The sequence below is a fragment of the Cibotium barometz genome, chromosome 40 (assembly GCF_041138505.1).
Source record: "Cibotium barometz isolate CiBa-2024 chromosome 40, ASM4113850v1, whole genome shotgun sequence".
In the NCBI taxonomy this organism is placed as follows: domain Eukaryota; kingdom Viridiplantae; phylum Streptophyta; class Polypodiopsida; order Cyatheales; family Cibotiaceae; genus Cibotium; species Cibotium barometz.
Window position 1 is genome coordinate 47,627,490 of NC_141085.1, and position 26,490 is coordinate 47,653,979.

At 46.1% G+C, this 26,490-nt stretch overlaps 3 protein-coding genes across 3 annotated transcripts in view; all 3 read left to right on the plus strand.

Annotated features, from left to right (window-relative positions):
• Positions 1-347: 347 nt before the first annotated feature.
• Positions 348-26,490, plus strand: part of LOC147615582 (glutathione reductase, cytosolic-like) — a 115,729-nt gene continuing 89,586 nt past the window's right edge. Inside the window, exon 1 of the mRNA XM_086779695.1 lies at positions 348-597. Within this exon, the coding sequence (XP_086635821.1) occupies positions 460-597 (138 nt within the window). The 5' untranslated portion in view covers positions 348-459. The remainder of the gene's footprint in view (positions 598-26,490) is intronic.
• LOC147615583 (uncharacterized) lies at positions 5,458-6,266 on the plus strand. Its single transcript, XM_086778956.1, has 3 exons — positions 5,458-5,590; positions 5,696-5,857; positions 5,963-6,266. Exons 1-3 carry the CDS (start codon positions 5,504-5,506, stop codon positions 6,122-6,124), a joined length of 411 nt encoding a protein of 136 aa, XP_086635082.1. The 5' UTR covers positions 5,458-5,503; the 3' UTR covers positions 6,125-6,266.
• Positions 11,489-12,082, plus strand: LOC147615584 (uncharacterized). The gene has a single exon (XM_086778876.1). It carries the CDS (start codon positions 11,489-11,491, stop codon positions 11,942-11,944), a length of 456 nt encoding a protein of 151 aa, XP_086635002.1. The 3' UTR covers positions 11,945-12,082.

A 26,490-nucleotide genomic window follows, 5' to 3' on the forward strand; every position in this document is an offset into this window, starting at 1 on the left:
TTTTGGTGCCATATTATACGTATGGTCTTTGAGACCGGAGACGACGAAGCTAATGACTAAAGCATTTCTTTGTTCGAGTCTTAGAACGAGCTTGTTTGTTTCTGACCTGACTCGCAAAACAAAAACAAAATCAAATTATACGTACATGAATGAATACGAAAATTTCTAACTGCAAATGAGCTGGAATCTAGATTAACAAAGATTTTTAAATTTCGTTTTGAGATTTGGAAAATGGAAGCGTTTGAACTTTGGTTCAATGCACCGAGTCAGGAGTCCGGAAAGCCAAGACTGTGCAAGAGACACGTGGCATGAAGACTTCTTGAGCGCTCATAATGCCACGTTGCATCCTGCTTGGACATTGCCCTCGAAAGTTGGAAACTTGGAACACATCAGAAACGATCACGGAAGTCCTACACAGAGCATACAGTGCAGAAGCATCGTCACATCGGCACCGTGCATATGACGCGCAAGATGCTTATCGACGGCTCGGATGGACTCTCCGATGGCCATGGCGAGTTCGACTACGACCTCTTCACTATCGGCGCTGGCAGTGGTGGGGTTCGCGCCTCCCGCATGTCCTCGAGCTTCGGTGCTAAGGTACGACCATTTCTTTCCTGCATCGCTTCAAGTCGCTCTGAGAGAGAGAGAGAGAGAAAGAAAGAAAGAAAGTTATATTAAACGTCTTCAGAAGACCCAGAGGGTCTATGAGACCAAAAGGGATACCATAGTCTCATCATCGTACAAAAGAAAACAAAGACTAGAGCTGTGAGCTGGGAAGGCTAAAAGTGATAGAATAGTGTCCATGTAATCTCATCATGGTTCCATTAATGGAATATCCCTCCTCCTACCGGGGGGTTAGCTCCACAGGATGATGATCCCACTTTGTATCATATGGCTAGGACTTGACATTCCCAGCTCATATCTATAGTTGTTGTAGCCCGGCAGTAGCACCCTCACCTCCCTAATTGGAGGTGTTGGGTTCACACCAACTCACTCCCATAGTGAAAAGTGATGGCATGTAATTTCAGTACCCACTCTCAAAAGAAAATAAAAAAAATAAAAAAAAATTTGCACCTTGTCCATTCCCCGTGATAGGTGGTTATTGAATTTCAAAAAGAACCTTCAAAATGTTCACAATAAAAAATGCTCTCGATGTTTGTGCATGATAGAGTCACTGATAGCGTGCACTTATTGCCATTCTAGCCATTTATCATGATAGTGATCTAAGGTTTCAAATAGGGTCATTCATTTGAAAGTTACTTGAGCAGACACATGCTAGTGACAATTCGAAGAATGAGACCAGTGATACTAGAACACGTATTTTCTAAACTTGAGCAGACACATGGGGAAATCTTTCCAATCTTCAAAGGTTGGAGAGGGGAAGTTTTTTCTTCCGAGAAACCCTTCCAACAGTTTAGTGCAGCCCAGTGCAGAGATGCATTGTGCTACACATCCTGCTTTTCTTTCCTCTTCAATATTAAGCTGGTGGCTGGCTGCTTGTGTTACATGCATATGCAGAAGCTTGAGTGGTAAGGCATGTAACAAGTCTTTCAGTGCTGTACTTTTACTTATAATTCACTTTTGAAGAGGAGGGGAAGAGAAACACCATGCACCAACATAGTACGATGTCCCAATTACCCTTTCCTGGGCCCTCACTTTTCAGTGTATTAGGGGAAGAGAAACACCATGCACCAACATAGTACCATGTCCCAATTACCCTTTCCTGGGCCCTCATTTTTCAGTGTATTTTCTTTATTGCAATACCCAAGAGCTAACATGCCTAGAGTGAGGAGTTGACCCATGATATGTAGATTGCCTTCTTCTTCGCTGAACTGAGTGCTGTAATGTATTTGCAAGGCTGCAAAATGACGTGTAGACTGCTGCAAAGGGAAAATAGGAATAAACAGAAGCTTGGGGATGGTATATGCAAGCAAATACATGCTCTTGTTGATGGTTGAGCTGATTTGCACTAACCGTGCCATGAATAACTGGTTGCTTGTATGGTTGAAAGTGAAGAGCCTGGGCATGTATATAGACCTTGTCAGTCCCTCCTTAGTCCTTGATTTGTTTGCACCTTAAAGTTGGCTAGAGCCGTGGTCCAATAGGCTTCTCTTTTAGAGTGCCTAATTAATTGATTGTTTTTAGTCTGTTTTCACATTGCCACTTTTAGAAAGACTACCCAACCCACTTAAAGACTTGTGCACTTGGCCTAATAGGTTGCCTAGGGCACTTTACACTCTTCAAATTTGGAGCAAATTTCTATGGATTTCATTATAGGTTTTTCTCGTACTACTAATCACAATGATACGACATGGACCATTGTTGATAGATTTAGTAAACAAGCACATTTCATTGCATGTAAAAAGATACTGCGAATCAAGCTGCACATCTATTTTTAAAGCACATATTTGTTCATCATGGTTTACCAAGGGTTATTGTTTCATATAGAGACTCTAAATTTTGTAGTGATTTCTGGACTATCTTCTTTGATACTTTGGGTACAAAATTAGATTTCTCTATTGCTTTTCACCCTCAATCTAATGGCCAGACCGAAGTGACCAATAACATAATCTTGGATCTTCTTAGAGCTTATGTTTCATCACAGCCTAGGCAATGGGATAAATATTTACATATTCTTCAATTTGTCTATAACAATACCACCCATTCAGCTACTAAAAGACACCATTTGAAATAGTCTATGGTAAAATGTTACCTATACCTATGACCTGTCTTTCACATACTATTGAGGCTGCTGAAGCATTCACAAAAGACTTTAAGACTATTCATGAACAAGTAAAAGAAGCCATTAGAAAATCTCAAGAAAAATATGTCAAGTAAGCAAACATATCCAATTTGTTGTGAACATATTAATAGCAGCTTTATAAACTCATCTCTTCTAAACAAAATCCAATTTAAAAATGTTATTGCAAATTGCTACCATATTTTGGAACAGGAAGATTCTTGATGTTGGTAGAAAAGTTTGCAGGACGCTTTGGCTCAATTGTTCTTACTAACTTTAGTGCCATTAATTTTTAAAAGTGATTAGGGTTTGCTTTGTAGGGATTTTCTTAGAGAGGCTTGTGGTAATACCAATGATGGGTGAAGAGATTTGTTGTGTTCATGCATCAAGTGATCGAACCTTATCGCCCTCCTTCGTGATCCTACTTGCAAGGCCTTGTGCAATGCAATGACAAAGAAAGTTATGTTGGACCTCACAGACGACCTTAGCTCACAATGGACATCCAAAATGCATGTGATGAAGCTAGAATCAATTACCAAGGGCTATGATGCAATACACCATCTAATCAAGGATGCCCTTCAAAAGCGCGGAATTGCAAGCAAGGTTGATTTCGTACGTACGTACGGATCCGTACAGTACGGTACAGCCGTACGGTACGGTACAGTACCGTACTGTACGGATCCGTACGGATTTTTTAAAAAAAATATTAATAAATGGCGTGGCGTGGCGAAACGTGTGTGGCGACCATGCGCTTGCGGATAAGCGACCAGATTTTGGGCATTAAGCGACCAAATTTTGGGCATTTGTGAATACTTGCACAATCGTGCGTACCTGCAAAACTCTGCAGAGTAACTTCTTCGCTCTTCTTCGCTCTCTCTCACGCCCAGGCTTCATCATGCCGCGCAAGACTAACCCGAACTGGGCAATCCACACCAATGTCCTGAGGGTTGTTAACACCCCTTCTCAGCAAGGGTCAAGTACTCGGCTATGGGCATGCAAGTATTGCGGGGAGCAGTACACTAGCACCATAACTCGCGTCATCAAGCACATGACAGGTATCGGGTGCACCAATCAATGTGGTCCATGTGATAAAATACCACAAGCTGTGAGGGACCAATTGATTGCGGAGAATTGTCCTGCAATGGGTGGTGCAAGCAGTGTTAGAGGTGGTGAAAGTACGCAAGATGCTCTCCATGATGCTTTTATTGGAGATGTTATAGGTTCAGGTACAGTAGATGAGGGTGAAAGTCTTTCGGCTTCAGCCCAATCCACCATAGGCAGGAAGAGGGCACGTATTGCTGATGATGAGGACCTCCTGCCACAAGATGCGAGAGGTACAGGGGAGGCATCAAAGCAATCCACTCTGCGTTCTTGTATCTCATCACAAGCTTGGGTAAAGGAGCGGCAAAGGGTGGCAAAAATGGAGATTTGTCGCACTCTTATTGAGTGTAATATATCCTTCAATGTGTTAAGGACAGACCAATGGAAAAGAATGGTGAAAGCAATTGCGCAGGTAGGGCCTACTGAGACATGGACAGGTCTTCAGTATACGAAGATGCGTACATCCATGTTGGATGAGCAGAAGGCCTTGATAGACAAGGCGCTCACACCTGTGAAAGCAGGTTGGCAGGAGTTTGGATGCACTATTATTTCAGATGGGTGGGCGACATTCGCAAGAGGCACATAATCAATATCCTTGTGTCATCTTGCTTGGGCACCTATTTCTTGCGTGCCGTGGATGCAGGGAGAGCAGGCGACAGGATCACAGGGGAGTTCATTTATGGCCACATTCGACAGGCTATCCTTGAGGTTGGGGAGGACAATGTTGTGCAGGTGGTGACCGACAACGCCTCTAACTGCAAGGCAATGGGTCAAATGGTCGATGCAGAGTTTCCACATATAGTGTGGACTCCATGTGCTGCCCATTGTCTTGATTTACTTATGGAAGACATTGGGAAGCTTGTTTGGGTGCAGCCCATTGTTGCAGATGCTGTAAAGATCACCACCTTCTTCCGCAAGAAGCATCAGGCTCTTGCCATCTTTCGGAGCCATAGCCCTTTGGATATGGTGAGACCATCCAAGACTAGGTTTGCCTACATGTTCTTGGTCTTGGATAGGCTCTACAAGATAAGAGATTCACTATCATCAACAGTTGTGGATCCAAGGTGGCGACAGATGCATAATTCAGAGGATGAGCGTACAAAATACTTGCAGAGGCGGATCCTGGATGATGATTTTTGGCAGCAAGTTCATAGCCTTTCAGTTGCACTTAAGCCCGTGTATGTCCTTCTCCGACTTACAGACATGGAGGGCTCAACTTTGGGGCTGTTCTTTCATTTGTTTATGCAAATGAAAGACCATGTTGCTCAGTGCTCCATGATGACTGCTCAACGGTAAGCAATAGTTCTAATTTCTTCCTCTTTCTTTGATTTTTATGACTTCTCGATTCTCGATTCTCTTAGCACTATAACCTAAGACATGTATGTTCAATCTCTCATTTTCAGCCGAGGTGAGATCCTGGACATTGTAGACAAACGGTGGACATTCTTGAGCCGTCCCATCCATGCGATGGCTGCCATGCTCCATCCTCTCTACAGGTCGCCAGAGCTATGGAATAATACTGCTTTGAGCATGAAGCAGTCAGAGTATGTGGGAAGGATGTTCTCAGAGGAGGAGCAACTTTAGATTGATAGAGAGTTCGCCACTTACATGAGTGGTATTGGTGCTTCATTTGCGAGACCTGTGTCATTGAGGAAGGAAGCCATGAAATTCCCTTTGACATGGTGGCACTCTTATGGAAGGGTTGGTCTTCCAAACCTTTCACGAGTTGCTCTTCGTGTTCTATCTCAGGTAACTTGTAATTAATCTCTAAAGTATACTCTTCGGAAATGAAGATTGATGTTTTAGCATTGAAAGATTTACAAATTTGCTCGCATTGCACTCATTTTTGCACAGGATTGCTCAGCTGGAGCATGTGAGCGGAACTGGAGCTCATACTCCCTTATACACACTAAGATTCGGAATCGCCTTAGTACTTCTCAATTAGAGAAGTTGGTGTATTGTAGAGCTAACATGAGGCTCGTGCGAAGCTACCATGCTTTGGGGTCACCGAAGCAGGTATACATTGAAATTTGGACTCAATAAGAACTTAGAAGTAGAAATTTTTTTGTAGTTCAATGGATGTCCATTGTCCAATATGCAATTTGTGGCATGTTTAAACAGGTTGATCCAACACTACTCAAAATGGTAGATGAACCCAGTCCGGAGCTTGTGGATCGGCAGATTAGAGATGAGCAAGAGGAGATTTTGAGAGCTTTACATAGAAAGAAAGAAAGAAAGAAAGATTTTATTAACGTCTTCCAAAAGACCGAACTTGGCCTATGAGACAAATCGGAGTACCTGTATGGGGTATCCTCTGTCATCCCAACAAAATGAAAAAGTACTGAATAAAAAAGCTGAATCTGGGTGTGCAGGGGATGGAGCTCTATTACTAGGAGAATGCAAAGCTATATGCATGGAGTATACAATCATGATATGCAACCTAGCTAGCTCCATCCTGTACCATACTGGGGGTATAAAATGGTATACATCAGTGAAGGGGGTGTCCACATCTCCCTGAAGAACATGCCTGGGTGTGCTCTGAAGCGAGCCAGTCGCTCCGCACCCTCTTTGTGAAACTGAGCTCTGATCTCTGTCATCTCTCTCTGGTATAGGCGTGGTGTCCGAAAGCCAGGTGTCCTCTGTCTCCTGCGGGCTCTAAGTGTCTCTGCTGGAGAGTAATTCCCTGCCGTGTAGGGGCTGGGAGGGGTATGGATCTCTGAAAAAATGTAGTAATCTGTGTCTGTCGCCCCCCCTCTGGAGCTGTCTGAGCCTGTAATAATGTCTCTCTGTGGCGCTGTATGTCTAGAATGTATCTCCCCAGTATGCGCTGGTCTGCTGTCTCAAAGATCTGGCGTAGGGAATGTGCCTCTCTGAATAAAATGGGATATCTCTCTCTGATGGCTGTATATGCTCTGCATCTGCATACATAATGCTCCTCACTCTCCACCTCCTCTCTGCACAATCTGCATACCCTCTCCTCTCGGGGGATCCGTGCTGCTCTGCTAGTCTCAATCTCCAATCGGTTTGATGAAACTCTGAGCTGACCAATAGGCACTCGGGAGCCGTGTGGTAAAAAGCCCTCCATGTATCTAGGCCTCTCTATAAATCCATCAACAGTGATACTCATGAAGTGATCTCTATAGTATAGCATCTTCGGTGGAAGAGGCTGTGTAGGCGATATCCATGTCTCTCGTGTATAGAGCTGCCATAGATCCTGTCTCAATACTCTGTTCCTCTCACTATGAGAGAGACGGATATGTGGTGCATCCCTGTCATACTGGAATGGTGGTAGATGATCCATGTCTAGGCCATGCTGTGAGAACCAATGTGTGACCTGTGCATACCATGATCCTCTATCTCCTGCCTCAGCCAACTGTCTAGATGCCTGAAAAGCTCTGTATGATAATTTGTCCTGTGGCATCTCTCTGAATCTGTCTAGCAGGCATATAGTCTGAAATATGGCCTCTACCATCATAGGAGGCGCAGCAAACTCTGCTCGGATAATGTCATGAGGTACTGACGGTTTGCTGCGTATCATGCGTGCCATCATGAGGGCCTGTGGTCTCTCTATTTGTGTCCACCAATGGGTAGCAAGGCCTGGCGCCCATACTGCTGTTCCATACATCAATGCCGGTGTGACTAATGTGTCAAATAGCCACCCCTTCGTCCGGGGTTCCTGAAAATGCGCCTGGTGGCACTGTCTCTCTAGCATAGCCAATGCTGCATATCCCCGTGTCAATCTAGCTCTGGCTGCTGAACCCATGGTAAAGCGTGTGGCTGCTGCAGAGAAGGTAACCCCTAGGTACACATGATGTCACCACCTCCACCTGGCATCCTGCGAGAGTGAATGTCAGCTGACTCCTGCCCTGTCTCGATGTATGAAAGACCATAACCTTGGTTTTCCCAAGGTTCACAGTAAGACCCCTCTGTGTGCAGAAATCATCGAGTGCATGTAGATGCTGCTGTAGACCACCTGGGGACTACAATATCATCAGCATAGAGCATAATATGTACTGAGGTACCTGCTAAATCAACTCCATCTCCGCCTCCCCGTGTAATGAAGTCAGCCACCTCATCAATGTATAACCCAAATAGCGTGGGGGAAAGTGGGCATCCTTGCTTCACACCAATGGTGCTAGCAATAGTCTCGGACATACCTCCTGGACATCTGACTCGCCCAAAAACCTGCTCATATAATGCATAGATGCCCCATGTCATATTTGCTGGTATGCCAAGAGACTGCAGGCGCTGAAAGAGCCTCTCTCGTGGTACTGTGTCAAATGCCTTGCGGAAATCCACAAAGCAGCAATAGAGCTTTCTCTTCCTCACTCTGGCCTGATCAATCATACATCTCAAAGTGAATACATGGTCAGTGGTAGAGAAAGCTCTCCTGAAGCCTGCCTGCCCTGATGAGCGTAAACCTGCTCGCTCAGCATATAAGCTAAGCTCTTGCTCCAACACTGCACCATAGAGTTTGGCCAGCACGTGGCCAACCATAACCGTCCTGTAGTTGCTCGGATCGAGCATATCCCCTGTTTTGTGAATCGGCACAATGGTGTGCATCGTCCACTCCGCAGGCAAACCCTCTGCTAGTGCCCTGTTAAACAGGTGTGCAAGAAAAGGAGCTAAAGAATCTACTGCATATATGAGATGCTCACCCTGCAGGCCCATATGGTTGGCGGCCCGTCCATGCTGTAGGCGGCGGATAGCTTCCTGTACCATCGAGTGGGTAAAGAAGCTAGCTGTGGTAGGTCGAGGCTCCTGTGGCTGAGGTATAGGTGGCTGCTGTGGGGCATGGTATAGACCCTCTGCATATGTGTGCCATGTCTGTGGGTCTGCAATAGGTGTCGGGGTCCGGGGCTCTCTGAAGTGCCGCCATGAGACAGGGCTATCTCTACTCATGAAGAAATGAAAGATCTCTAGCTCCTGTATCTCTGCGAAGGCCCGCCTTTTGCGGCGAGTAAGTCTCCTCATCTCTCTCCTCGACTCCTGCTCTGTGATGGCTCCCAAGGCTCTCTGTATGCGGAGTCGTGAGTACAGGGCTCTGCACTCGTCATCATACCATCTGTTCTGGGGCATAGTCCCAGGTCTCGCAGGCTCTCCTGAGTGTGGGAAGCTCTGTAATGCAGCCGTGTGTAGGAGTGATGCGAGCTGGGCTGTAATGGTATCCATAGATGCCAGGGGATCCATGAGTAGGAGCCCATCCTCTACTCTGCCAGTGTATATGTCTGCCATGTCATGTGTGAAGTAGATGGTAGTGTGTGGCGTCGGTATGTGGGGGGCTGGTGATACTGGTGATCCGGCTAGTGAAAATGCCAAGTATGTATGATCTGCCCCAATAGGACGAGGTGGAATGGAGAATGAGGTGACAAGCTGTGATGCCTCCAAAGACCCCATAATGTAGTCTACCACCGTGCCTCCGGTCCGTGTATGACCCCCATGTGGGAAGCATGTCAGCCCTCCTGATCCCGGCCACTGTAGCATCCCGTTATAAATAACGAGACGATGCCTGGCTCCCAACTCTAGTAAGTGGTCCCCATAATGTCCTCTGTCTGGTCCAGTGTCCTCTGATGCCCGACTAGCCCCTATCTCCTTTGGATCCACAGAGTGGAGGATCTCCATGTCATCATAGTCATACACCTCACACTGTCTGCTCTGTGTGTGGGCATTGAAGTCGCCCGTAAGAAATACTTCCCCTAGTGTAGAATAATGCATAATCTCCTCTGACAGACAAGTGTATGGCGAGGCTCCTATCTCCTCCTCCTGTGGCATGTCCTCTGTAATGACATAGGAGGATCCTGATGGAGAAAAGTAACATAGAGCTATGTATATAACCCTGTCCTGTGAGAGCTGTAAGCTGATCCACATGTATCTGGCCTCTGGATCCTGTGCTACCACTCTTAGTCTCCCCTGTAGCTCCCGTCTGAATAGGACTGCTACTCCCCCCGACCCTCTCGAGGTACCCTGGCGTGTGGTCCTCCTGTATGCTGACTCCCACTGGAATCCCTCTACTCGAGGTAGTCCTCTCTCTGGGCTCTGATGTGTCTCTGTCAGAAGTATGATGTCTCTCCCCACCATAACATGCTCCAGTCGTCCAGGCTGCACCCATAGTGAACCATTACAGTTCCATACTGCTATGTGTATCTCTGTCAGTGGCCTGGTCTGTGTCCCATAGGCCCCAAACCGCTAATCCATGGGCCGGCCATCAATGATGACCCGACCATCTCGATAGAAGGCCTTCTTGCCTTCTCTCCTCGCGTGTAAGACTCGTGGCATGCAAGTTCTCCTATGCTCAAGCTGCATCCTCGTGAGATCATCATCCAAGAAAATAGGAGCTCCCTCTAAACCCCGTAGTATGACCCTCTTCCTCATGAAGGTGACCCTCTCCGTCTCTCCTGCAAATTGTAGGATGAGGGCTCGCTTGCGTGTTGAGTCTTTCCCGGCTCTCCATGCTTTGGTGAAGGGGAGAGGGTGCTCTTCCTTGTAGCCGAGCTTCATGCATAGAAGCTGTCCATCTTTCTCGGGAGTGGAGTCGGGTGTCTCGGCTATACCTGTGACTCGACTGTTGAGGCGGCGGGCATGCCTCATCTTCTCCTCCTCAATGGTGGTGTGAATGATTTGGTTTTCTTCCCTTTGAGTCTCCTCCCTCACTTCTTTACGGATGTTCTTCACCACCTCGACCCATCCTGACTGCTTGGCTTCGAGCTTTCCCTCCATATCCTTTGTGATCTCCTTGGAGATCTCTTCTTTGATGGCCGTGAGAGTGTTGTCATTGATCTCCCCTTCTTCCTTCTCAGCATTCTTGATGGCTACCATTTCCACTTTCAATGCACTCACCTCCTCCTTGAGTGCCGTGTTCTCTTGTTCGAGGTTCGTGACCCGTGCTTCGAGAGCTATGATGTGCCTGTGTAGTTTGTTTTCCACCTCATTGAGGTTGGAATCGGATGTCTTCTTGTTCTCCTTGATTAGTGCCTTCATTGCCATCTCAAGGGCCTCGAGTTTCTCTTGGAGACTCGGGGCCATTCCTCCAAATCACTCTGCAGTCCTTCCCACAGGCAGGGAGGAGAGAGAGAGAGAGAGAGAGAGAGAGAGAGAGAGTTATGTTGCTGCCTTGGGGGCCTGAGCAAGGGTGGGTCGGGAAAGCGGGCAGAGTGAAATGGCGAACTGGGCAGACCTAAGGCGGCAGAGGCGAACTGGCGGGCAGAGAGGCGCACAGGCGAAATGGCGAAGGGTGGGTCGGGCATAGGCGAAATGGCGAAGGGTGGGTCGGGCATAGGCGAAATGGCGAAGGCAGAGAGGCGCATAGGCGAAATGGCGAACTAACTGGGCAGACCTAAGGCGGCAGAGGCGAACTGGCGGGCAGAGAGCTTGAGAGCGTGGATCGTTGTGTGACCCGCTCACGTGCACGATCTCTCAGCCATAGTTTCCACGAGTTTCGGAAACGGGGGTGCGGAGCACGGCGGGAAACGGAGTTTCGGAGTTTCGGCCTTCGGGAAGAAACGGGGAAACGGAGTTTCGGTTTTAGGGTTTAATACATACATATATAATTAATAAAAACATTACAAAAGCTTGAAAAATACATCTTTGCTCAAGTAGAGGGCGTGGTAGAGGGCTGATGTGGAGGTAGAGGAGTAGAGGGCAAGGTAGATGGGTAGAGCAGCTCCAAACAGGCGGCGGAAAGAAGGCGCAAAATGCCGGCGAAAGAGAGCACGCGGGTTTCTAAACCCTGGAAAAAATAAAACTTGGAAACGCCGTTTCCGTTTCTGGAAACGTTTCCGAAACGTTTCCACGTTTCGGTGGTCCAGAAACGCCGTTTCTGGAAACTATGCTCTCAGCATTCCTCTACGCCCGGCAGCTGTAGATCCAGGCTCTGCGAGACGAGAGAGCATTCGCAGGGGAAAGCTTCCAGTTCGTCGCACCCAGCAGAGGCGTGCAAATGAGGCTGTCGAACTCATTCACACTCAGATTCCCGAGGCACATGATGAGGATGCACTGGAGCTTGTTGCTGCTGAGCCAGAGTTCGATGAAGAGGGCAATGGTATCAATGATGGAGGCATGCTCTCTTCAGAAGACTCATCATCTTCATCTGATGATGAGATTTGAGACTCTTGCGTCTAGACTCTAGAGTCTAGACAACTGTGTAGTGTTTCATTGTTTTGCTTTTTGCACTTGTGGACCAGGACATGTGCTGGCAGCTGTAGACATGATATTTGTACTCTCTTTTATTATCTATGACTTTCATGGTTCTTGCTTATATCACTATGACTGTTAACATGAGGTATTGTGTAATGGGCTTGGTAACTGATAATTGATTTAAACTTTAAGTAATGAGGTTCAGTCTCTTTATTTTAAGTATTTTGGTTGCTATGTCTACAAAATATTCAGGTTTCTAGGACTGTTTACAAATGGTACGTACTGTTTACGTACCTTAAAATTTGTTTCGTACAGAAGTACGTTCCGTACGTACTGATAGCGTACCGTACACTACGTACCTTACCACCTTGATTGCAAGCAACTTGTTTCCAATTCCTAGGAAGGTCTGGGTTGCGAAGAGAACTAATAATCCAATTTTGTACGAATCATTTGTTATTAGCTCCAGGGGTAATTTTGGAATACTATATTAAAATACTCATGTCGTGATGGGAGCTACACGCATGAGAGGGAAAATTTGACCCTATTGGTGCTGATGGTGATGTTTATTTTTATTTTCCTTGCAATTTGTTTATGTTATGCTTCACGTTCAAATTTTTTGCAAATCTATGGTATTTGTTTGATTTGTGCTAGCTGTTAAGATTCTAGAAATGGGATTGGTCATGGTGAAGGACATAGATTAAGCATAAGATTAAGGTGGATTAAACCACACTAAAAACTCCATGACTAGAGAGAGAGAGAGATTGCACACTCAACACTATTCCCTTGTATTGCATATCACAATGAACCATACAATGATATAGGCTCTCTAGCCTTATCCCACTTTACACATCATCATCTATGTGGCAACTCCTTTTCCACTTCTTTTGGTCAACACTCACACACCATACAATATTACATGTGGCATTCCATCTCACCACAATATCTTGCACTTCTAAGGTGCTTTCCCACATACACACATACACACAATATCTTGCACCTCTAGGGTGCTTTCCCACATACACACAACACCACGATTATATCTCTCAACACCCCCTCTTAATCGAGGTGTTCCACAACTCACCCATCATCCATCACCCATATCAATGTAGCATTGCACAACCGCAATCGCTACCTCTCAACACTCCCCCTCAATGATACATTGGAGTGTCCATCAACCAAACATGTGTGCCTGTGTCTACCATTTTAGACACCTAGTCCATTTTGAGCCGACTCGCTCACAGCTGAACCACTGAGTTCGATTTGAACGTAGAAGTTCACCAACCCATGCGCATGCACCTCACACGTGCATCGCTCTTGCACACATCACAACAACCATTTTGAGCTTCTAGGTGAGCTCGGGCATGACAACCCTTATACCATGGGTGAATGATACATATCTTGTTTTGAGCTTTAAACTCGGGTACGATTACCCTCATAATCATGGGTGAAAAAAATACAATCATTTTTGGCCGAAGCCGGGCATAAAACCCAAGTATGTGTGTAATCAATTACCAAGCATGTGAACAAGGGCTTTATCAAAGTAGAACCTTTGAAGTTTTGAAAGGTTGTGGAAAAAAAAATAAAAATAAAAATAATTTATTGGTGCCCTTGGCGTTTTCTCTGAACCTGCACATGCTGCAGGCGGACATCAAAACGCATCCTTTACTACGCGATATGGATGCCAGCGCTGTGCACGCTATGCGATAACCACCTCAAGTTACACTGCCTCTGCTACATCAATGTATCCGCCATAGCCGCAGTTTGAAGCTTTTAAGCTTATTTTCCTTGTGATGGTCTTGGTAGCACTTTCAGTGCTTGCAAGTTGCAGGCTCGTGCATTCAACCCATACAACACAAAAAATGGCGACTATCTGCACCGCTATCTTCCCGTGGCTGTGATTGCTGCCCACATTAGCTGTTCCATCAACAACAGCCAGGCTATTGCACCACTAGCTGCAATGCTCTATTTGCAGGTTCAATGGCGACCATCTTCAACGTTCTGCTGAAGTTTACTTTGTCCCTGCTTTCTCTGCTGCTGTTGCAGGCTCTCTGTCTCTGTGCTTCGTCCTCTCACTTTGGCTGCTTTTTCTCTCCGACTGGTCTCTATTCGGCGGCTATAGTTGTTCACTCACCTCACTGCGCCTGTCCTTGGCCTTTGCTGAGGCTTTCATTGTTGGAGCTTCATGCCACGTTGTTTCTGTGTTAAGGTGCAATCTCTCTCTCTGGTGCGCTACCTTGCTCTGCTTTTCTCTCTTGCTTGATAATGCTGAGGACTGCTGATTCTACTCCTAGATGCTATCATGTGAAGCTTCTATCAGGTTTTATGGCAACCTTGTATTCTTGTTTCAAATCCCTTCTCTCCTCTTTAGCAATCCTCTCTTGGCTGCTACACATGTTTCACCTTTGACATGGCCACCATCAGCATGGCCACAATACCAATAAGCTCTCATATGAGCTTCAAAATTCCATAGCATCTCCCTTTGCTAATTTGCCTCTCCAAGACCTTCAAGTTAAGATCTTCAATAAGAGCATCAATATGGCCATTGAGCTCCAATATACATGCCCTTCTTTGCATGCATCCATTTCCAAGGGTGCTTTTCCCATTTTGGTTTCTCTCAAGAAACCAAGGTGCAAACCAATGTGAAAACTCTAAAAGCTTCCACCAAACATTGCCCATCTTCTATGAGCAAAACCATGAGCATCACTCTTTCCAATGTGCTCAACCATGGACTTCTTCTAAGCCCATAACCGCTTGTCCCTTCTTAGACAAGCATTGCACCTCTTACACTCTTTGCCCAAATGCAAAGAACCATGGGATCCACAAATCCCACACATAGCAACCCTTCTCAAATATGAACATTCTTCCATGCTCAAATACAAAACTTTGAGGCAAAACTTCACAAAACCAACCTTCTTGAGGCATAATCAGCAGCATATCTTCTCTTGGCAGCTTCTCCTTGACGGTGATGAAGACTCCATAGCCTTCATAATGCTGAAATCTCCATTTTCAGCTTCCTTGATGATGATCAAGCTCTCTATGTTGCAAAACTCCATTTTCAACTCTCTTGGGCAGCTTCTATGCAACCTCCTTGTTGCAAATCTCCTCTCAAATCCTCACAAATGCAAATCTCCTCTCAAATTCTCATCACAAATGCAAATCCAAATGATAATATGAGTGTGCATAATTTTTTTCATAATAAGCTGAAAATATAATGCTTAATCAAACAAACACACAAACAAGCTAATATACATAATAATCACCCATGACCAAGAGCCCATTTGGCTCTGATACCATGTTAAGATTCTAGAAATGGGATTGGTCATGGTGAAGGACATAGATTAAGCATAAGATTAAGGTGGATTAAACCACACTAAAACTCCATGACTAGAGAGAGAGAGAGATTGCACACTCAACACTATTCCTTGTATTGCATATCACAATGAACCATACAATGATATAGGCTCTCTAGCCTTATCCCACTTTACACATCATCATCTATGTGGCAACTCCTTTTCCACTTCTTTTGGTCAACACTCACACACCATACAATATTACATGTGGCATTCCATCTCACCACAATATCTTGCACTTCTAAGGTGCTTTCCCACATACACACATACACACAATATCTTGCACCTCTAGGGTGCTTTCCCACATACACACAACACCGCGATTATATCTCTCAACACTAGCAAGGATTAATTATTCTCCTAGTGGTTGCAAGATTCCTGACACACCATCTTACACACATTAAACACGAAACCTTGGCGCCAACAAATCCTTGTACAACTTTAATAGAGCAATTTGATTTTAGAGAAAGAGAGACGATGCGAGAAATACCTAGAAATCTTGACATCTACAATGTGTGACATGCGTACCTCTTCAGTCTTTGCGTTAGATTGCTCGAATACCAATTGTAAAGTCCTTCCCAAAATCTGCTCTAAACATAGTTGAAAATACAATCAGTGAAGGAGAAAGCACAGGCGGAAGCATAAATAGTAAACATATGAGAGAGTGCAAAAAAGGAGATTGAGAGAGTTGGACAAGATGGGAGAAATAGAAAGAAAGAAAGGGTCTGCCGGTGCAAGATACCTATGTGACCGATTTTGGAATTTAGAAAAGCCGGGGAAAAACATATGGTTCACGCTATAAACTGCATAAAAGCATGCAAAACAAGGTGATCCACCTGTACCCCACGCATGAGAGATGAAGAGCTGACGGAGAATCACAATGGGCTGCTTGCAATCGATTTCGTCAGGGGCTGAGTACAAGCCACCTAAGGGCACACAAAAAAGAAACACTTTTAGTGCTTTTTTCTTTTTTAAGTGTGCGCTAAGAACTGCCACCCCCCCCCCCCCCCCCCCCCCCGGTTGCCGCCGCACTTTAGACACACGCCTATCTTAGACGTGTTCATATCTCACCGCTAGGTTTACATGATACACATCTTCTTCACAAGTTTAGCATTAACGAACTTGTGAAGTGCAATTAGGGTCAAAAAGGATGTGCAGTGTCTACCCTAACACCGACCCATACATACGTATCAAGTTGTTAGGACCGAAGACTGCAATGCAAAAAACACGTTTAGTGCAAGAACTTTGATGTAAAATAATTATATTCATAGAAGAAATTTAAGAGTTACCTGTTACTTCCGTCAAATGAGTTGCCTTGGTCTTTGCCTTCGTATGGCCCTTCTGACGGCAAGAGAAACACCTGCCCTACCTAATGTTTTCGAGGATTTGCTGATACTCCTAATCCTCACCTGAAGATTGGGTTTGGTTTTGTGAAACCTTCTGAGATTACGCCTGGAAGCCTGCCTAGAGGCTTTTGTGGTTTAAGGTTTCCCAGTGATGTTCTTTTGCATTTGGACGACTATCGTCTCCTCATAAATCCTAGCATACCGGATCGCATCCTCTTGTGTCTTGCTCTGATTGTTCTTTACTTGGAGCTTGTGTTTCCGTGCCAACCCACGCATAAGAAAACCCAACCCAATGTTGTGGCATCCATGTGTACCACTCGTGAGTACAACTCTCTAAATCTTTGTAATTATGTATTGAAAGATAGGTTTCTCATATCCAAGTTTGTAAACTTGGCCAATATATGGAAGTCATCCTGTGCCTGCAGGAACTCATCTCAAAACACAGTCTCGAACTCTGCCTGAGTACTCCGTTTGGTCTTGAGTTCTCTCCTCCAGGGCTTTCCCCTTCAGGAGACCCTAACTATCTAAATCTTCTAAGGTTCCGGGAACGGGTCAAACTCACAGTGTACGTTCCAACGGTCGAGCTAAGAGTCAACCACCTCCTGGTTCCTCTCCCTTTTCTCACCCGCAAAAGCATCAGGTGCGAACCAAGGGGCTATTGCCATCGGTCCTGTAGGAGCCGTTGCACCAATCACTGCTTGCTGTAGTATAACCATTTGATGCCATCGGTCCTGTAGGAGCCGTTGCACCAATCACTGCTTGCTGTAGTACAACCATTTGATCCCACAAAAGTGGGATCTCTTCTTGAAACTCTGCTCAGAAAAGTTGGGTCTCTCGTGGGAACTCTACTCAGAGTTGTGTCATCTGCTCATCAAAGTAAGCTTTCTTAACCCCTTCTACCACCTCCTCCTACATCTCCGGGTGTTCCCCTGACCCCAGAGGATGATCTTCATCATGGTTGGAAACCAAGTGGAGACGTGCTGCCATGGCAAAGGGAGAAATAGAAAGAAAGAAAGGGTCTCCTGCTGTTGCATGATACATGTGTGGCTGATTTTAGAATTCAGAAAAGCCAGGGAAAAGACATACGTTTCACTCTATAAACTAGAGAAAAGCATGCGAAACAAGGTGATCCACCTGTACCCCACGCACGAGAGATGAAGAGCTGACTGAGAATCACAATGGGCTGCCTGCAATCGATTTCGTCATGGGCTGAGTACAAGCGACCTATGGGCACACAAAATAAAAGCACTTTAAGTGCTTTTTCTTTTTTAAAGAAGTGCGCTAACCAACCCCCCCCCCCCCCCCCCCCCCCCCCCTTACACCATGTACGAGAGATGAAGAGCTGACTGAGAATCACAATGGGCTGCCTGCAATCGATTTCGTCACGGGCTGAGTACAAGCGACCTATGGGCGCACAAAATAAAAGCACTTTAAGTGCTTTTTTCTTTTTTAAAGTGCGCCCTAACCCCCCCCACCCCCCCCCCCCCCCCCCCCCCTCCCCCCGCCCCGGCGGGCTGCTGCCGCAATTGAGATACATGCCTGTCCAAGACATGTTTATATCTCATTGCCAGGTTTACACGATGCACTGCTTCTTCACAAGTTTAGCATTAACGAAGTTGTGAGTGCAACTAGGGTCAAAAAGGATGTGCATTGTCTACCCTAACACTAACCCATATATACATATCAAGTCGGTAGGACCAAAGATTGCAACACAGAAAACACATTCAATGCAAGAACTTTGACCTAAAATAATAATCTTCACAGAAGAAATTTAAGGGTTACTTGTAACTTCGGTCAAATGAGTTGCCTTGGTCTTTGTCTTCGGACAACTTGCCTTCATATGGCCCTTCTGACTGCAAGAGAAACACCTGTCCTACCTAATGTTTTGGAGGATCTGCTGATGCTCCTAATCCTCACCCAAAGATTGGGTTTGGTTTTGTGAAGCCTTCTCAGACGTAAACTTTTGTTTACGCCTCGAAGCCTGCCCTGAGGTTTCTCTGGTTTTAGGTTTCCCAGAGATGTTCTTTTGCATTTGGATGGCCATCGTCTCCTCATAAATCCTAGCACACCGGATGGCATCCTCGTGCCTTGCTAAAAATTGTTCTTTACTTGGAGTTTGTGTTCCCCTGCCAGCGAATAACAAAACCCAACCCAATGTTGTGGCCAAGGTTGTTACAGGCGTTAGAGGCCTTTGGTACGCGCCTCGAAAGACTCATATTTTCTAGAGACGTTAGAGGCGTCTGTTTTATATATATATATATATATATATATATAGTGATGGATAGATATAATATATATAGTGAAAGTTGAGAGAGAAAGAAAGAAGAAAGAAAGCTGTATTAACGTCTACTAGAGGCCGAACACACACACACACACACACACACACACACACACACACACACACACACACATATATATAGTGATAGATAGATATAATATATATAGTGAAAGTTGAGAGAGAAAGAAAGAAGAAAGGAAGCTGTATTAACGTCTACTAGAGGCGGAACTTGACCTGTAAGACAAATCAATGTACAACTGTCAATGTCTTCTGGATGTCCATTAAAAAAAGGACAAAATGAACATGAAATAAACTATGAAAGTACTGAGCTAGTGTGGGGGGGGGGGTGATGGATGGAGCACTACTGCTAGAGGCTTAGTATGCAACCTATATGCGTAGGGTATACAAGAATGCAATGCAGATCTGTCTAGCTCCAACCAGTACCATAATGGGGTGTAATATGTGATACATAGGCGATGGCAAGGCAAAAATGCCTCGGAGCATGATCTTTGGGTGTGAGTGTAAGTGAGCTAGCCGCTCCTGGATATGGTGCTGATGTCGAGCCCATATCGCTGTGATCTCCCTCTGATGTAGTCTGGGAGTTTGGTAGCCTGGTGCTCTCGGTCTCCATCTCGCTCGGAGGTCCGCAGCGTGTTGAAGTGTAACCCCCTCCTGTGTCAGGGTAGGCACTGGGATAGATCTCTGGAAGAAATCAGTGAGCTGGAGGTGTCGCCCACCTCTCCCTGTGGTATGAGTCTGCAGTAGTGTCTCTCTGTGGCGCTGTGTCTCTAGCAGAACTGGCCGAATCTTCGCTGGTCTGTGGACTCCATGATCTGGCGGAGTGAGGGATGTCCACTGAAGATGGTGGTGTATCTCTCTCTAATGACACTATATGCTTTGCATTTGCATACATAATGCTCCTCACTCTCAACCTCCTCCTGGCATAGTTTGCATATCCTCTCTGCTTTGGGGATCCGTGCTGCCCTACCTGCCTCAATCTCAAGCTGGTGTGATGACACTCTGAGCTGGCCAATCGCCACTCGGGCATTGTGAGGCACGTACACATCCATGTATCCAGGTCTCTGTATGAATCCATCCGCTGAGATACGCATAAACTGATCTTTGTAGTATAGCATCTTCGGCAGTAGAGGCTGATTGGGTGTAATCCAAGTCTCTTGAGTGTATCGCTGCCATAAATCCTGCCGAAGGACTCTGTTCCTCTCACTGTGAGAGAGCTGGATGTGTGGTGCATGTATATCATACTGGAAAGGTGGCAGGTGATCTATGTCGAGACCATGCTGAGTGAGCCACTGTATCATCTGTGAATACCATGATCTCCTATCTCCACTCTCTGCGAGCTGCCTGGACGCCTCAAAAGCTCTATGTGAGAGTCGATCTGATGGCATATCTCTGATCCTCTGTATGAAGCAGATCGTCTGGAAGAGGGCCTCTACTAGCATAGGAGGTGCAACAAAATCGTCTGGAAGAGGGCCTCTACTAAGCATAGGAGGTGCAGCAAACTCCGTCTGGACAATGTCATGTGGGACGGAGGGTTTGCTACGGATCATCCGTGAGAGCATGAGAATCTGAGGCCTCTCTATCTGAGACCATGTGGAGGTGGCGAGCCCAGGTGCCCATACTGCTGCAGCATACATCAAAGCAGGGGTGACTAGTGTGTCAAACAACCACCCCTTCGTGCGGGGCTCCTGGAAGTGTGCCTGGTGACACTGTCTCTCTAGCATGGCCAGAGCTGCATACCCTCATGTGACTCTATCCTTGGTTGCCTGTGCCATAGTAAATCTTCCTGGCGGAGTCGTAAATGTAATCCCGAGGTACACATATGAGTCTACCACCTCTATCTGTCCTCCTGCTAGTGTGAAGATGGCCTGTCGTCGAACTGGCCCTGAGGAGTGAAAAATCATGGCCTTGGTTTTCCCAAGGTTCACTGTAAGCCCCCTCTGTGTGCAGAAGTCGTTGAGTGCATGGAGATGGTGCTGTAGTCCCATCCGCGACTGAGAGACCAGAATAATATCATCTGCATATAGCATAATGTGGACTGTGGTACTTGAGATGTCTACCCCATCCCCACCACCGTGACCAATGAAGTCAACCACCTCATCGATGTATAGCCCAAATAGTGTAGGAGAGAGTGGGCATCCTTGCGTCACACCTATGGTGCTAGCAATAACATCAGATAGCCCCCCGGGGCATCGTATGTTCCCGAGGACCTGCTCATATAAAGCATAGATGCCCCAAACCATCTCTAATGGGATCCCCAATGACTGTAGGCACTGGAAGAGTCTCTCTCGTGGCACCGTGTCAAATGCTTTGCGGAAATCCACAAAGCAGTAGTATAAACTCTTCTTCCGTGCCCTAATCAGCAATGAAGAGAGAATCTGATATATAAACACGTCACAATCGTGACATTCCCTCCCATTTAAAATAAAATCCAGGGGTAGTTGTTGAGACTCTGGAAAAAGGGAAATGATTGAATTGCTTCTGCATCCAAAGCTCTAGCTGCTAGATCCCATGTCATGGCATTATTGTTGACCATAACAATCTTGCATATACCAAACTGAATATTAACTGCATCTGCAACTTGTCTCATCTTTACCGAAAGCATGAGAATCATATCTGTAACTTGAGTAGAACTTTTGTTAACATCATTGGTAACTTCGAGCTTTGTCCAAGAAAAGACTGAATCTTCATCTGCCTTTAGAGAAACCATAAGCAAACTGTCTTGATTTTCCAATATCAAGGGTTGTGTCACCAAACTTTGCATTTGGTTAGTGACCATCATTTGGAAATCTGAAAAGGATTCCATTGGCTTGTCTGTAACACAGATGTCTTCAAAGGTTGTCGTAGATGAAGAAGAAATATCTTCCATATGGTTTTCTTTGCTTAGAAAGTTGTTCTCGGAACAAGTTATGTCCAAAGATTTATTTGTAACAACTGAAGTCATGCTGCAAGAGTCTGTATGAGAATTATTCTTTGTACCATTCAAGGTAAGAACTGGAGTCTTCAGACTTGAAGAATCTTCATTCACCATTGTAACTGCATCGGTTATTGTGTAAGAGACAAAGACTTCATTCTGCAGGGGCGGTGACAAGGCTTTTGTTTTTGCCTGGACCACAGCCAAAGAAGTTGTGTGCATTTGGGATGCCACACATGAACCAGAACCTCTTGAATCTTCAGCTTTATCAGCGGGTATTAAGGCTTCCAGAGTAGGAGGAGCATGGCATGGCTCGCAAGGGGGAACTTGTCCAGCGTTGCGGCATTCACGACCGAGTACTCGACGAGGGTCGGAAATATGTGCCACTATGTGAGCCCACTTCGAAGAGATTGATGACTCTTCAAGGGGAGATCTTCTGAAAGCTTCATATTGCTGCTTTGGCTTCTGCTGATAGTGATTCAAAGATGGATCTTTCTCATAACTGTTGTAATCCTGAGAATGTTTGCGACGAGCATGCAGAGGCTCGAACGAAGGTAGTTCATGTCTAGTGGTCTCTACAGAACCGTGCTGAGGACAAGAAACTTGTTGTGGGTGTTGTACGCCGAGAAGTTGCTTGCCGGGAGCTTGAGGAGGCTTTGGCTCACCATGGATCAAGTGTGACGAAAAAGTAGCCAGAGAAGGCTTTAGGAGTAATTGAAATGCCTTCATTTTGATTGCGCTAGTAAGAACCATTCAATGGAACATGTGCTACCACGAGCATATGCGTCAAAGAAACCTTGGAAATAGACAAGGTAGCCGGAGAAGTGTGAAAGGTAGTCAAAATGCATGCCAAGAAAGCCATTGCCGGAGACAAGAGAGGCGTACATGAAGAGGGCTGCATCCTGGGGTTGCCGAATCGCCAACGGAAAGGGGGGGTGCCGGTTCACATTAGCGCACGCCCATTGGTTTTTCTTTTTTTTAAAAAGATTGTGCTGATCGCTGGCCGTGGGGTACGCCTTTGGTTATTTTTTTTTAAAAATGCGCTGGTCGGCTGGTGGGCGCTGGTCGGCGGCAGTAGCGGGTGTCCTTGCGCTGGCGGCCGTTGGATGCTGGCGCCCGAATGCTCACGTGGCTGAGGAAAGCCACGTGGATTAAAGGCTTAAGTGTATAAGCCTTAAATTAATGAGGCTTTTGGTATTAATCTGAAGCGTTACGTTTTTTTAAAAAAAAAAAGGTGACGCTTCGCCAACTGGAAAGGTGCGCCGTTTCGAAGGTTGGGATCACATCGCCGACTGAAGATGCCACCAGCAGTCGCTGAATAGATTAAGGCGGCTCACAACGTAAGCTGGTGGGTGGCGGGGCGGTTCATGCGCTTGAAGGCGAGTTGGCGCCCTACTCTCAAGGAGTCATGCGCTTTGAGCAATCAAAAGGCACGCTGGCAGCCAACAAGGCGAAGAGAGGGGGGCTCCAAGTTCAGCAGCGAAGGGGGCAGTTTTTGCCATGTTGCGAACGCCACCGGCAGCAGGGAGGGAGGGCATTCCGGAAATACTGCAGGGGGTCCCTCTCTGCTATACACACAACACGTGTATATGGGTGTGAGACCTTGTGTACTTGTTTACATTACTACAAGCAAAGATTCACGCCAAGTCCGCCATCGCTCTGCTTCTTCCATACAACACCGAGAGGAGAGGTGGATGAGGGAGTGCCGCGGAGAGAGTGAGGGCTTCACAACCCACGGGTAGGAAAAAAAAATTTGCTCTGATACCACTGTGAGGATTATGTTGTTAATCCTGCATATTGTGTACTAATTACTACTTAAGTAATTAACTTAGAACAAGAACCTTCAGGAGAACACTTGAGACAAGATTGAATTGACTTGTTGTTCTTAAACTGAGTACAATAGGTCTCTTATATAGGAGATGAAGAGACACATTTGAAGAGGCATGTCCTTTGATGAAGGGACATGACCTTAGACGAAAGGGTACAACTTTTAGGCTAAGGGATGTGTCTAGTCGATGTAGAGGCACAACCATTCACTAAGGGATACAACCATTCGTCGAAGAGATGTGGCTATTCGATGAAGAGGTACATCCTTTGACGAAGAGTCGCAACCAGTCGAGGGTAGGGGTTCCCTTTGGCTGGTAACTCTTTGTATCTGCAATAGTAATCAGCAATGAAGAGAGAATCTGATATATAAACACGTCACAATCGTGACATTGAGGAGACCCCTAAGTATCTGAATCTTCTGAGCTTTCGCGAATGGGTGAAACTCAAAAGTGTACGTTCGAGTGGTTGAGCCAAGAGTCCACTACCTCGTGGTTCCTCTCCTTTTTCTCACCCGCAAAAGCGTCAGGTGCGAACAAAGGAGCTATTGCCATCGGTCCTGTAGGAGCTTGAAAGAGTGCACAGAGCGGAAGCAGAGTGGCACTAGAATGTGCTGAACAAAGAGTGCAAGAGAGAGAGAGATATGGAGCAAACTATGCTGAATATACTGAAGCAAAACAGTCCCAAGCAAGAGACACTACAAGTCTCATAAGTGAGGGAGCAAAATATGTACAAGACTGAATGAATAATGAGAGGCCAGCCCCACCTATTTATAGGTGAGGAGGGCTGGCCGACTGGAGCTGAATATGCTGGCCGACTGGAGCATATGAGCTGGCCGACTGGTACAATACCAAAAGGGCTGGGAAAAATCCTAGAAAAATATGTAAAATAGGGGTGGCCAGTCCACAATCAAGGGCCATACAAATGGGACCAAAAGGACACCAGAAATGGGCAAAAACTGGGGATGAATGTGCTAACACTCCCTCTGGGAGATTAAGTATTAGGGTTAGGTTTCATGTGGGAGACATACACAGAGAAGAAGGGAGAGAGAGAGAGAGAGAGAGTTGTGGGGATAAGTCAACTCAAGAGTATGAGTGTGTGACTCCCCTATCACACATGTATATTTGCACTAGTACACATAGTGCACTTAGTACATTAAAAGTACTAAGTGTACTATGTACTATAACTTATGGGCTTGTACATACTATAAGGGTGGGCATAATGCCTTTACCCCAACAACCTCCCACTTAAAGGCAAAGTGCCCTTAAATGAAGGAAAAGAAAAAATCAGCATGTACATGATAATATACAAGGCCATATCAAGGCTGAAACTGGCCTCATCCAATGCCCATCAAGTGTCTGCAATGAGCAAACCGCTCCGGAGGCAAACTCTTTGTCAACAGATCAGCCGGGTTGTCATCCGTATGAATCTTAACAAGCTGAATTTGCTTGTTCTCTATCACCTCTCTGATGAAGTGATACTTCACATCCACATGCTTGGTCTTTGCATGAAAGACAGGGTTCTTTGCCAACTGGATGGCACTCTGACTGTCACAATGCAGCAATGGAATATCCCCTGTATAGCCCAAATCAACCACTAACCGAGATAGCCATAATGCCTCCTTGCAAGCCTCTGTGGCTGCAATATACTCGGCCTCTGTAGTAGATAAGGCAGTGCACTTCTTGTCACGTGCATCCCGCACTTGGATGCCACGTAGACATTTCTGTACAGTAGGTGCAGGACCTGGGATGGTGAACTGGTCCCATGTGAGCCCAGTCCGGGACGAGTCAGCCAGGGAGCCATCTCAGTCGTCTGGAATGATGTCAGATGTGCTGTGTATCTGGTTTGCAACTGGATGCCAGGCCTCTGTAGGCATGTAGAGTTGCATGTAGAGATGGGGCCAGCCCATAGGGCTACCCCAGTGCAAGGATTTGCATTTGCATTCTTAGTATGGGCATGGGGGAGGTATAGAACCACCCCCAAGGGGCCAGGAGGGCCCACATTGTGCCCACCAGCCAAGGCATGGGCTGGAGGGGCTGTCGGCCCGCTGTACTACTGCTGGACAGGCAGCCGATTGGGTCCAAAGCCCTAATCAGCAGGTCGGCCAGGTGTAGGGGCAGTCCCCACACCCATGCGCAGCATGCCCAGCAGCCAGAAGCTGTCCCAGAATGCATGCGCAGGCTGGACAGTATTTAATAAAGTGTGAAAGCATTTTATTGCATGGAACCCAGTCGTGGAGCTTTTAAGAACTGGCCGACTAGATGCTTTGGAGAGTATAAATACCCCAGCCCATAATCCATGATAGCATCTCATAATTCACCAAGAGCTCCAAGCAACCAAGGGCCAGGACAGCCAAGAACATTGCTAAAGCTAAGGGGTGAAGGACTGAAGGTCAAGGGCAGGTTTTCCAGCCAAGAAAAGGTCAAGTACTTTGTATTTGTTTCAGATTTACATCATTCTAATAAAGCAAATACACCATCCGTGGTGGGGGCCCTACAGAGGGTAATTGGGACCCAATACTGTGTCCTTCTCCATCTCCCCCTTCTCTCTCTATTTTCTGCACATCGTCTTTCAGTTTGTGCGTTAATTCCGTCGCGAAAAGAGTGCTGATTTCTGAGTTTTGAAGTACCGATCCTTCTCCGAAGCTTCCGCATATTACAGTGGTATCAGAGCCTACTTCAAGGACGAAGATTCAGCAAAGAAAACCAGAAAATTTTTTCGCTCGTGTGGTTGGTTTTTAGACGCCGGTGGACTACCCCTTTCGGAGTGACTCCTGTCCCTCGAAG

Excerpts from the sequence above, each read along its gene's own strand:
- LOC147615583 (XM_086778956.1), top strand. The coding sequence starts at position 5,504 with ATGAAATTCCCTTTGACATGGTGGCACTCTTATGGAAGGGTTGGTCTT. Across the intron at positions 5,591-5,695 it reads CTCTTCGTGTTCTATCTCAG|GATTGCTCAGCTGGAGCATG; the intron begins GTAACTTGTAAT and ends ATTTTTGCACAG. Across the intron at positions 5,858-5,962 it reads CTTTGGGGTCACCGAAGCAG|GTTGATCCAACACTACTCAA; the intron begins GTATACATTGAA and ends ATGTTTAAACAG.
- LOC147615584 (XM_086778876.1), top strand. The coding sequence starts at position 11,489 with ATGGGTAGAGCAGCTCCAAACAGGCGGCGGAAAGAAGGCGCAAAATGC.